The sequence below is a fragment of the Lissotriton vulgaris genome, chromosome 10 (assembly GCF_964263255.1).
Source record: "Lissotriton vulgaris chromosome 10, aLisVul1.2, whole genome shotgun sequence".
In the NCBI taxonomy this organism is placed as follows: domain Eukaryota; kingdom Metazoa; phylum Chordata; class Amphibia; order Caudata; family Salamandridae; genus Lissotriton; species Lissotriton vulgaris.
This window is the reverse complement of record NC_141698.1, coordinates 650,860,038-650,872,951: the sequence shown is the minus strand read 5'-3', so window position 1 is coordinate 650,872,951 and position 12,914 is coordinate 650,860,038. Positions and strand designations below refer to the sequence as shown.

The following is a 12,914-nucleotide window of genomic DNA, read 5'->3' as shown; positions in this document are numbered from 1 at the left end:
ACTCAATATAACAACATAGGCAGAATCTTTGCTTTTCAAAACTTCAGTTAAGTGTTTAAAATGTTTTTTCTCTGCTGAATTAAAGCAGCCCCATGAGAGATAGCCTATGATCAATATGACGTTGGAAACTTTAAGAAAGTCTACCTAGACAAGGACAAGCATTCACGTTCCAATGACTCAAAGCCCATTTTCAAACTGAATGATACTTTTCACCTCCCAGCTTCAAATATAACTATTTAGTTCTTCTGTAGATGTACTTTAAGATAATGATTGACTGCATAACAATATAAAAACTAATAGGCGAAAGATTAAATATAATTAGGTCATCTGCATATAAAAGTGAATGACTACCGAAGGAAACTAAGTGTGGAGGGAAATTATAAATGAATGAAAGCAGGAGGGTAAATAGTGCAGATATAATGAAAAAAGTAAATGGGGACAGGACAATTTAATTAAAAATGATTGGATGTCCTCTGTCACCTCCTAACAATACTGTACACCAGGCAGAGGCATGTAAAGCTATTAGCCGTCTTAACAGTACTGCACAGATATTCAGGATCGTACATTTCTTACACAAGAGTGAATGGGCAATATGTTCAAATGCAGTTGAAAACTCAATAAAAACAGTATAAATTGACTGCTTCGTTAATGGCACATTTATCTAAAATGGACTGAAAAATAGCTATATTACCGACTGTGGAATACTTGGTTTTAACACAGTATTCTTCACACAATATCAGGGTTCTTTTCTCGAATACAATCTGTTAATTTTTCTCACCGGAAAAATGGAAGGGAGATTGAAGAAAATACCACAAAACTTCAACATACTCAACAGTTAAGGGTCTAGTGTAGGCTTCAAAGTCCCATCAAAACTAAAAGCAGAATGAGCAAATATGTTCAAACACTTTATCAAAATACAGAAAACCAACATGCCAAGTGAAAACCAAACTAAGAATTTAACGGTTTCCATGAATAAAGCAGGGACCTGTCCAGTAGAAGGTTAAAAACAAAAGAACCAGAAGCCCTGAGGTCAGAAAGACCACTCATTAGACATGTATTAAGTACAAGGTATATTTAGAGTATATGCAAGATCTCATACCTAGACTAAATTAGTAATCTACTGGAGATGGATACAAAAATTAGTGTGGCTGAATGGAAATCTGCCAGAAATCTGTCCTTCCATTTCTGGTGGGCCTGATTGTTGTTTACACGTAACTCAGACAATACCTCCTCCCCTAGCATCTCACAATATACCCCTATGGAAAGATTATTATGGGATAGGCTAGATACATAGCTTTAGAACACCATGTTTACCCTCATCCCTAGCTACATGTTTGGTTGTAAAGCATAATCTTGCTACCCTGGACTTCCTTCACTGAATCCAATGACAGTAAGCTATTGCCTGGCTTCTAAAGCATTTTATCAACATGCTAAATTACATGTCTAGAGTCCTTTCTTAAGTATCTTTCTTTATTTCATAAATATATTGGAGTGTAGCATTGTGCACTACAACCAGCGAAATAGCTGATTATTTTCTGCCCATGTAATATCACACACATCAAACTTTTATCTTATAAGTGTTGAAGTTGTACTACCACTCTGCATTTGCTTGTAATAGATTTATTACTGAATTACTTTCTGAATTTTGCATTAAAAATGCATCAACACAAAAAACTATATGGCTATCATTATTGCGTCATCAAGCATTGATTAAGCTTACTTTAAAATAAATATTGAGGAATATGATATTTCAAATAGTTACCTGTTTTGGCTGGTGTATTCCCTGGATGCTTCTTACACCCTGTGGAACCGCTGCCTGTATATGGGTCTGCTGCGGGGCTGTCGCTTTCGTCAATGTGACTTTTCGGACAGGTTGCGCTCTTGGTTGTGGAGGTTGCTGAGATTGCGGGACTCGCTGGGTTTGGCCCTCTAAGTAAGTAAAGCCAGCATTCTCTCCTCCCTGCTGAAAAAATTAATGCATTACTTTCCTGTGAGAGTATCGGATTCTCACCAAGACAATAATAAGACAAGCAATAGCAATTTAAACTCTAAACACCTGCAAGCTAAAAATCAGAACCACATTTTGGGGTTATGACCTGGTTCAAACTTTAAGCAGTAACACTCAATAAGCTAAACAACTTATGCTGATAAAATAGATCAGTGAATTAAATGTTTGAAGCTGTCATCTACTGCGATGAGTCAGAACTTCGAATTCTGGGAAGGCCAAAATTGCCTTCTATGCTTCATAGGCGAATAAACTATGCATTATTCACACATATTTGTTGCAGAGTTATAGTAACGGCAGACATATGGAATAAAACACTATTTGGTTAAAGAGTTGTCATTATAGACTGATCAAAACAGTTACCCTTTTACAAATTAAATTTAATACATGACAAAACTACTTTATATTCAATTTCTGCTCCAGGATGAAGAAGAGTCTTTCCATAGGGAATCAAACTGGTCAACAGAGACCAAACCTGTTCCAAACAAACATTCTGGTCAATACAATCTGGTGAAAATCAGAACAGTCCAAAAAACAAAAAAAGACAACTGGGAATATTTTTAAAACGCAACTGTTTTACTACGCTGAAGCACGGATGAATAAGGACAATTTGAGGCACATTTTAAGACAAATTTAGGTAGACAAAATGGTCTTCATTATTATGGTGATTTGGATTTTGGGTGAAGAAAAAGCAGTGGATCTATTTTCGTTTCTGGGTTGAAGACCTGCTTTCCTTGAATATGCTTTCTCTAGTCACAATGCAACAATTCATGTTAAACCACCATCCCTGTGTAATCACAATGGAGTGGTCGCAGACATTCAAGAAATGGAAATTTTGTCCTGTGTCCTCCTGGAAGGATGAGGCCGACGTGAACCCATGCACGTCGCCTGAAGCGCTTCCTGATTCGCTGAGCCCCGCCCCTAGCAGCCACGCAATGCAGATGCTCCTCACCGTTTCCCCGTCTGGTGCAGAACGCAGGGGCGGACGCCTGAAAACACCCAGAGGCCGAAGATCTCCAAGGCTAGAGCTTAGAGCCTATGTCTACCTAAGGACCTGTGAGTTCAAAACTTGGTTGCTTCGCGGGAGTTACCGGACTGTTTATATTGTGGCATTTTGCATAGAGGGCATTGCGCAGAGGGCGTTCTCGGCGGAGATACGGCTGAATCAAGAGACTCGCGACCTTGAAGTGGATCCCATAGCGGCTCTTAACTGGGGGCAGCTATAACATTAACTATAGTATTAGCGGAACTGCCGGCTCCAGCATGCAGTGCGGTCCAGCAGCGAAGGCCTAGACGGAGGGGACAGAAAACTTGTTTTCACTTTTGAGCTCTTCCCTGAATGAGTAGGGCTACTAGGGCTACTAAGCCTGCACACAGCCTCCTTACCTTGCTCCCTTTCCCTTCTGCCCTATTGTCCTATTGCCCACCTCTCGCTGCCTTTTTCACCTCTACGTGCTGACACTACTCTGGCTACGGACATGGCGGCGAGAGCTAGGGGGAATCAGGCTAAAATGGATTCATTGAGAGAGCTCTTAAAATCACCAACAGTGGCTATACCCGCACCTGTGTCTAAAGGAGGGGGAGGAAGGCAGAAGAAAGACGCAACAAAGAAACACCCTAAAGCTTAAAGCGATGGAAGCAGCGGAAAAGTACAGACAAAATAAACATAACACCTCAACTAAGTTTCTTGAGGAGGAGGAGGAGGAGGATTTGGGAGAAGAGGATGAAGACGCGGAGACACTATCTGAACCTTCGGCAGAATTGAGTCTATTGGTTGTTGGTGAAAAAGGCGAAAGGCATGGGGAAGACAACGCGGTCAAGGTGGACAGAATGGATAAAACTGCTAAGAATATGACTAGGGGGATCGAGAGCCAATCGAGCACTAAGCAGTATCCCCTTTTTTCCAAACCAGTGCTCCAGCAGGGGCGATTCACGAGTACACCAATTTAGGAAGAGGTCAATCAAAGGGAGGCGAGGGGTGCAACGGAGCGAGAAGATTCCAGAGAAAGAGGGGGTGTGATAAAACCAACAATGCCAGAGGCAGGGTTAGAGGAAACGACAGAGGCAGTGGCAGTGCCAAATGCCAGTTTGCTCCCCCCTACTATCTTATCACAATCATTACAGTTCCGGGCTCCTTCAACCCCCTCCACTCCCTTGACTCAGCCTGCACCCCAGCCCCACCCCTGCTCCCTACGGCAGTCTCATCCTCATCACAGTCCTGGTATGACTGCAAAGGCGGTTCACTATGTAGAAAAAGTACTGCTCGTGAATGCGGTCTCCTCGCCAACTACGTCACCTCCTATCGACCTGGCAGGTTTAGGTCCAGGATTAAGTCTACACTGGACCCAAGAAGATGATGTATGCACACTACCTAACGTATTAAAAGTGAACTCTGTAGAGGAGATGCTTATAACTATACTCCGCGAAATAAGGGATCTCAAAATCTCCCTAGCTCACGAGATATTACAACTGCATAAGAGGCTTACAAAAATGGAGGAGCACTTCGGAAATCTTCCCACAAGGGTCTCGGAGGCAGAAGTTCGGGTCTCGACCCTAAAAGATACATTAAGTACGATTCAGAAAGACCTCCATGCAGCAAACAAAGAGAAATCTCAAATGGCGGAAAAGATGCAGGACATAGAAAATTATAACAGACGGTCCAATCTACGCCTAGTGGGCATTTCTGAAGGCCTGGAAGACAGACGTGGTGAAATGGTCAGGTTCCCTGTTAAAAAAAGCTATACCGGAGCTCAAAGGTGACTTAACGATTACAAGAGCACACAGAGTCCCTGCACACAAACCCAATAATCTTAAATACCCCCGCTAAGGGCGCTCAAGCCATGATCATCAAGCAGTCCAAACTGAAGGTGTTAGCCAAAGGGAGATTCTTTATTTTTACAGAATTACAAGAAGCCCAAGCATTTTTGGAGGGCCTCTCTGCATAGCCAGGCGTTGGATAATCAAACTTTTTTGGAGAATGAATGGGGCGCATGCAACGTGTTACAGGAAGCGCACATGGATGCAATAAAATGGCATCCACAAAGAAGAAGAAAAGGGAACAGTGGGAGACGAAAGTGGGACACTGGGGGTTGCCGTCCCCTCTGGAGGGGTTTGGGGGTGGGGAGGTGAAGGGGGTGTTGCAAGGGGGGAAAATAGTTCATATTCTAACAGGTTATATGGTCAGCTAGGGGTACAGTTACTGCATGGGAGAAATTAGTAGTAAATTAGTAGTAGTAGTAGCTTGTTTTATATTAATGCACTTTTTTGCACTGAAAGGCACTTTACGATTAGAGTTGGGGGGCTACACTATAACTGCTGATCGGAATAATGCTTAAATCTATGGCAGCTTGTCTTTGTCTGATATTGGAAACTGTTGCAAGGTTTAAGTTCTTTGCCATTTGCACTTTAATTGCCGACTTTGCACATTGTCCATGCTCAGGAGGTCATGGTTTTTACTTTTTTCTCTTACTTAGCGATGTTTTTATATACTTGCCTGCCTCTAATTTTATATCTCCGGGTTTGCACATGCTGCACTTTACTTGCTCGTTAAATGCTGATTTTGCAAATCTGTCTGCCTGCTTTTTGGAGTGGTGGTTTGCGTATTTTGCACAATAGATTTCCCAAATGCTTACACCGTTGAACTACAGGCATGTACTTTGCACAAATTTCCCGGGTCTCTTTTCTTTCTATTATTCCTGCGTTTTGTGAACCTTGTACATTATTAGTTATTTACTCTATATATGAATATTAATGAGAAATAAGCTGAAGTTTTTGTCTTTTAATACAAATGGTTTGAATAACATTCGCAAAAAAAAACGCTATTGAATGCTGGTCAAAAACCCTCTGCCCGGATGTTATTTTTTTACAGGAAACCCATCACAGAGTCTTGGCTGAATCCGATAAAGTTTTAAAGGGCTGGGGGGGTTATAGAATCTCATCAGTAGCTGGGTTGGCCTATAGAGGAGTAAGCATTCTAGTAGGAAGGCATGTAGGCTTCTTTCCGGAAGGGTCACTTACAGACCATAGTGGTAGATGGGCATTCGTATATGGTAAATTAAATCACGTAAATATAATATTAGCTACAATATATGCACTGGTGATAGATGACCCGTTCCCAATCTTGCAACTTAAACAAGCAATGACGGGTATACCTGGGCAAATAATATGGGGAGGGGATTTTAATTTTTTACAGAATCCTTTAATTGATTCATCTGAAAAAGACCGGCACCAGAATAAACCTCAAGTTGCCATTGCCCTACAAAGTTGTAAATCAGACCTTGATGCCATTGATTATTGGCGATCCTGCAAGATATCTAAACGTGAATATTCTTGCCATTCCGCAAAATACAATTCAGCATCTAGGTTGGACTTCTTTCTAACTTCATATGGGTTAGAAGTTCATTAATATGATCACCTACCGAATGCATTTTCAGACCATGCAGTACTTTATATGGAGTTAACTATAGGATATCAAGAAATAGAGACACCTAGAAGATGATATTTTAACAAATTGAACCTTTCAGAGGCACAATGGTGTACAGACATCGAGGAGGAGATTGAGGAGTTTTTTATGCGGAATAGAGGGTCAGCTCCAATGTGATTTGGGACGCATTTAAGGCCACTTTGAGGGGAATAATTACCTCCAAAGAAATACCGAAACAGAGGGCAAAAAGGGAGGAGAAAATTAATTTACAGACAAATCTTATGCAGGCGAACCAAGAGCCTTATAGAGTGAGATCTCCAGTCTCGGGGCAAAAGGTAGTAGAAGCAAAGAGAAAAATGAAGGAATTTTACTATGATTTAGGTGACATAAATAGTAATCTCTATGCCCAGAAGCACTACGGAGAGAGTGAATACACAGGCAAACTTTTGGCGTGGCAAGCTAAAGAAAATCAAGTCCGCAACAGAATAGAGCAACTCTTTTACCCCGTTACCAAAGTGCATGTGAAGACTACAGCTTCCATAGGTGAGATGTTTTTAAAACATTACGAGGGAGTTTACCAAACCAGTGAAGGGGTTGCAATAGAAACTATTCGGGAATTCTTAGGGACACTCCAAATTCCCAAAATAGGCAACAAGGATAAAAAATGTTTGGTTGAGGAGTTCACAAAGGCAGAACTAGATGAGGTAATCAGCTCCCTTCCCAGTGACAAGGCTACTGGTGAGGATGGGCTTCCTGTGGAACATTTTAAAAAATTTGATGGTATTTTTCGTAAAGAGTTTTTGCTACTAGCGAATTACTTATTACAAGGAGGACCTCCTCCGGATTCTTTCCGTACTGCAGTGGTCGTTAGTATTTTAAAAAAAGGAAAGGATAAGGAGAATACAAATTCATACAGGCCTATAAGTCTCTTAAATACAGACTATAAAATCTTTACGAAACTTCTTGCGAACCGGCTTAATAAAATAGTAGGGTCTCTTATAGGCCCAGATCAGTGCGGTTTTGTAGCAGGAAGGTACCTCCATACTAACACTAAATTTTTATTGTAGGCATTAGACTATTTTAAGATTCATAAGGTGGAAGAACAGATTTGGCTTTTAGACGCCGAAAAGGCTTTCAACCTGGTGTCCTGGGAATGTCTTTTTGCGATTTTGCACAGCTTTGATTTTCCGTTTGATTTTATTTCCCTCCTGAAACAACTTTATGAGAACTCCAGGGCACAGATTATTATTAATAACACAAATGTTGGGACATGTCAAATTAACAGAGGCGCGTGTCAAGGTTGCCCCCAATCGCCAATTTTATTCGCCTTATTTATTGAACCTTTGGCGATTGCAATCAGGGGGAAAATGACCGACACAGTACCTCTAGCCGGAATGACAAATATAAAACTATACGCCAATGACATTGTCCTTTTTTTAAATTCAAAGCCCACAAGTCAAGTAGAAATTTTTAAAATCTTTTCTGACTTCCAAAAGTTAGGAGGTTATAGGATAAATGTTAATAAAACGGAAATCATATTAGCTAAATGCACGCTAGACACTTTATTATCGGAATTTAGGCATATTTATAATACCCACCCTAAGAGATATTTGGGAATACTTATCTCTGAAAATTTGGAACACCTATATCTGTTAAACTACATCAACGTGTTAAAAAGGGTTGGTTCACAATTAGATCGATGGAACCAACTACCGTTATCTATAATGGGACGCGTTGCCCTAATCCGTATGTCTATCTTACTACTTTTTAATTTCCTTTTTAGTGCAGCCCCTTGCGCAATTCAGGTCTCTTTTTTTAAAAAAGTGAATGCCATGTTCTCCTCTTTTTTATGGGCAAATAAAATTCCGAGATTAGCACTTAGCACTTTGTACCTCCTGTCCGCACAAGGAGGGTTGTCCCTCCCAAACATAAGAGAAAATTATTACGCTACTTTTGCACACCACAGTTTTTTTTTTTAGACAATCATGAAGCAGACAATTTTTTATGAGGAAGATGTTGTTGGAATCCAAAATTAATGATCCAGTAAGAATCACGAAATACTCAAAGAAGGTACGCTACAAGTCTTCACAGTGGCTATCCAAGCAGAAAACCCAGCTCCTGAAATACTATGATATTGTTAGAATAAGCAGTTCCACTAGTTTAAGTAATTTGAATATAGGGGAGAGGGGTTGTCTGGATAAAAATATTGTGAGACTTTGGAAGGAGAATGGCTTTGATAAAATTGAGGATTTTCTTTTAGGAAATAGATGGAAATCTTGGTAGGAAATCACTGGTCGGATCCACCACTCGAATACAATATTAAAATGGTCCTTTATCGCTCTTCATGCTGAGTTCAGAGAGCTAGATATATGTAACTTATTTCACAAAAGTGACATAACGGAAGCATTTAATAGAGCGACGCAAAGGAAAATTAGCGTCTGGATAAAAAAATTCAAGGATGATAACTCAATTGTATTGTATAATAAGGTCAGAGACAGGTGGAAAAAGAGGGAAGACATTGAAATTAATAAATCAACGTGGGATAAAGTTAATAAATTAAACAAATCCATCTTCCGAGGCGCCAACTTTAAACAAATGCAAATTTATAGCAAATGGTTAATTTATAACGCCCTTGTTTCTTCATAGTATATATTCCCAAGTCAAGGATAAGTGTTTCCGTTGTGAAGAAAAGGGTACCTGGAAACACATAGTCTGGGAGTGTACCAAAATACAGGAGTTTTGGAAGGAGATAGGAAAATAACTCAGTAATATGATCAAAGTCAATATCACATTTGATGAATTAACTGCAGTCCTTGGTTGCTCCCCGAGCCCCACTCCCTACGACGAGTCCTTGTTCATAGCATCATTAGTAGCAAAATCGCTTATTTTGCAGTGTTGGAAATCAGAGAAAGTACCAACCCTTCACGCATGGAAGGTAAAAGTATCCAGGATTCAGGGAAGGGAAAGAAAGGATGCATTGAGATCAGGAGCCCTTAGGAAACATGATAAGTACTGGAGTGTATTCGAATGTTAGACTTTTTATGCTGGACATTGATTTTAACCTTTTTTCCTAGTCTGTTTGATTGTCAATATATTGCACTATGCACATTGCACTTTAGGAGTATTTTTAAACTGTCCGAATTTGAATATGACTATATTTAAATGAAGTTATTGTCAGTTTGCTCACTTCTTTTATATACATTATTGTACTTTGCACTTTAACTTTGCTGCTGAAAAAGAGAAAAGGGAAAAATGCCATGTAATGTTTATCCATTGTTTATGAACTCTCAATAAAAATATAATAATAAAAAAAATGGAATGGTCGCAGAGAGACAGCTGAAATTTGGCCTACCTAAGAATACACAATCCAAGATGCATGTATTCATTTCTTTTATTACCATCTGACCGAGGACTGAGCACAACTCTGTTTTCTGAGTAAATGGAGTAAAAAAGAAGAGAAACTCTCTCCTCTGTTTCGCCTCCACCTGAAATACCCTTATTTCTTCTTCCTCACACATTCCCCTCTAAACTAGGAAGCAAGCAACAGAGACCGAGTCATCAACAGTTCTGGTAAAACAAAAATTCATGTCTTCACTGGAAAGTGTGGCACGTAACCGACAAAAAATTACTTCCTTCGGTAACAATATTTCTGGTAGATACATTATCTTCCTGCAGATTCCTCACATTATGAAAATCTTCTAGACACTAGAATGCATCCGAAAACGTAGCAATTGCTATCCAGCGACAACATGAGGCCACAGCCACAACTCTGCCAGTCTTGTATGTGACAACATCTATGTATACTATTCACCTATCGATGGACTGATGTGTGTCCTGACACTTTTGCCATATCCCCTGGAGATGTGTGGTGAGGAAGCGGTAGAGCATCAATGACCGCAACAGAGAGACCACATATGTCTGCATACACAAGATCTAATTCATCTCTGCATCGAGGAAGGACTGAATGTGAAGAGGAATATGTAGGAAGAGAATGTATCTAACAGAAGCACTTAACAAATGTAAGTAGCCTTTTCTTTTGATAGATACACCTTTTCGCAGAGTCTCCACTTTATGAATGAGTCGCAAAGTAAGACTCAAGGAAGTATGAAAGAGTAGACTTGGTTAACCAGGGAATAATTTTAAATTAACAATTGTTTGGTCTGTTATATATCTAGACCAGCCCTTCCCAAACTGTAGGTCACGTCTCACTGACGGGTCGCGAGCCGATTTTGGTAGGTCAGGAAAGTCTAATCAAAAAATGAAGATGCCTTTATATTCTGTGTTCATCTAGTCACGTTTGTTGGTGCTTCAAAGACAGAGGTCAAGTGTCAGACTGTCTTGACAAAATGCTGCTTATTCTTATAACATGGGAATTGGTGTTTACTTTTCTTTCCCTGAATGCAAAGTGAGAGGGATCTTTTAAGTGAATTATGTGTCAATCTGGCTGGGATACAGGGAGTTTGAAAGGAATAGCTATAGCATGTCGTTTTTTGGTACCACACAACAAAAAGTAAAGACACATAAATTAATGGTATGCATTCAGCTGTTACGAAAAGCAAAAATGAAGCACATTTTTATATTCTGCAAACCTCAAATTTAGCTGGAAAAAAACATTTCTCAAGATTTCTGCGTGGGAAAGTTGTGGGATCACCATGCCGCTGGGTGGAAGGACATTTGTACCCTTCGCAGAAATGTAAGGAAAATTTGATTTTTTTAAGCTAAATTTCACATTTGCAGGGGATTCTGGGTAGTAAAACGTTGGGGGATCCACACAAGCCACACCTCCTTTGTCTAGTTTTCAGAAATGTGCGGGTTTGGTAGGTTTCCCTAGATGGCCTCCGAGCCCAGGATTAAAAACGCAGGTGAATCCCTTACGAAACAAGGTTTTTTTAATCGTTAATATTGAAGTCTTCATATTACCTTTAGGGCTGTTTCTTGTGACAGGCACTAGGCCTAGCCACACAAGTGAGGCACCATTTTTATCGGGAGACTTGGGGGAAGGCTGGGTCTTTAGAAGTATGTGGCTCCACGTAGATTTCAGAACTTTCCATCACAGAAATTTGAGGAAAATGTATTCTTTCTTTATTTTATTTTTACAAAGTTTGAGATTTGCAAGGGATTCTGGGTAACAGAACATAGTGAGAGCCACACAAGTCACCCCCTTCCAGGATTCCCCGGGTGTCTTGTTTTCAAAAATGTATAGGAGGTCTGCTAGGTTTCCCTAGATCCTGGCTGAGCTAGGGTCCAAAATCTAGGCTTGAGCTAGGGTTGCAAAAAAAGAGTCAGTGTTCACTGGAAAACTGGAACGTGTCCATTTTGCGTTTTGGGCCTTTACCTGTCACAGGCACCAGGCCTACCCAAAGAAGTGAAGTACCATTTTTACATTTTTATTCGGAGACTTGGGGGGGGGGGGGGGGGGGGGGGGTAGGGACACAGAACAGTCGAACCAGTGTTATTACCAATTGACTTTCTTTGCATTTCTGCCTTCCAAATGTAAGCCAAGAAGTCATTTTGAAAAATGTCCTCTAATTCACATGCTTGTATGGGTAACCACAATTTCAGAGATGTGCAAATAACCACACATATAGTGTTCCATTTTGGAAATATATAGGTTTTCTTGATACCTATTTTTCACTCTTCATATTTTACCAAATGAATTGCTATATAATGGGTTCACAATGAAATATTGCAAGACGCAACTCAGTTATTGGCTCTGGGTACCTCGCGTTCTTGGTGAACCTACAGTCCTGTCCTACATATCCCCGCAGCCAGAAGGGTCCAGGGGACATAACTGCATATTGCTTTAAAAAATCTGCCCTACTTAAGAGAAGTTACAGGTGAAAGAGTTGGCACAAATGGCTGTTTTTTCCAACTCAATTTCAATATTGTTCTACTTTCTATAGAAAACCTTGAATGATCTACACAAATGACCCCTTGTTGAAATCAAACTTTTGTCAACTGCTGACAGGGGAGAGAGCTAGGACTGAAGTGCAACGTTTCCAAATCAAGTATGGCACCTGTGAATATTTACAAGATGAATCTGCGGGATGATAATATCTATCAAAAATTTTGAAATTTCAAATCAGCAGTGGCCTTTAGCGATCATTAAGCTCTAAAGTCTTTCTGTTGCCTTCTGACTGGTATATGAAATTGTCTTCATACGCTCTGTAGGAAAGTAGATGTCCCTCTCATGAATGCACCAAACATACCTAGCAAAAGCACATTATATAACACGTTCTACAAAACACAAAGCTTGAAGGCAAATACAGATGTAAAACTTTGAAAAAGTAACAATAGTTTTTGACTGGCAGCAAATGAAGGCATTAAAGGCAGCAACAAATGCATACATGTGGTTATGACAATGGAGGCCTATAATTAGGTCAGTAGCTGCTTTGCAAGCTATATGTAAATAAAGTAGGTTTGCCTGTAGCATCAAGATGATTAATTTCTTTAGTTAAGGTATGAATTAACTCTGGTCATATCTCA

General features: G+C 40.0%; 1 protein-coding gene across 1 annotated transcript in view; it reads right to left on the bottom strand.

The window, feature by feature from the left end:
- Positions 1-12,914, bottom strand: part of RBM33 (RNA binding motif protein 33) — a 551,296-nt gene that overhangs the window by 156,724 nt on the left and 381,658 nt on the right. The window contains exon 11 of the mRNA XM_086939808.1: positions 1,763-1,960. Within this exon, the coding sequence (XP_086795934.1) occupies positions 1,763-1,960 (198 nt within the window). The remainder of the gene's footprint in view (positions 1-1,762; positions 1,961-12,914) is intronic.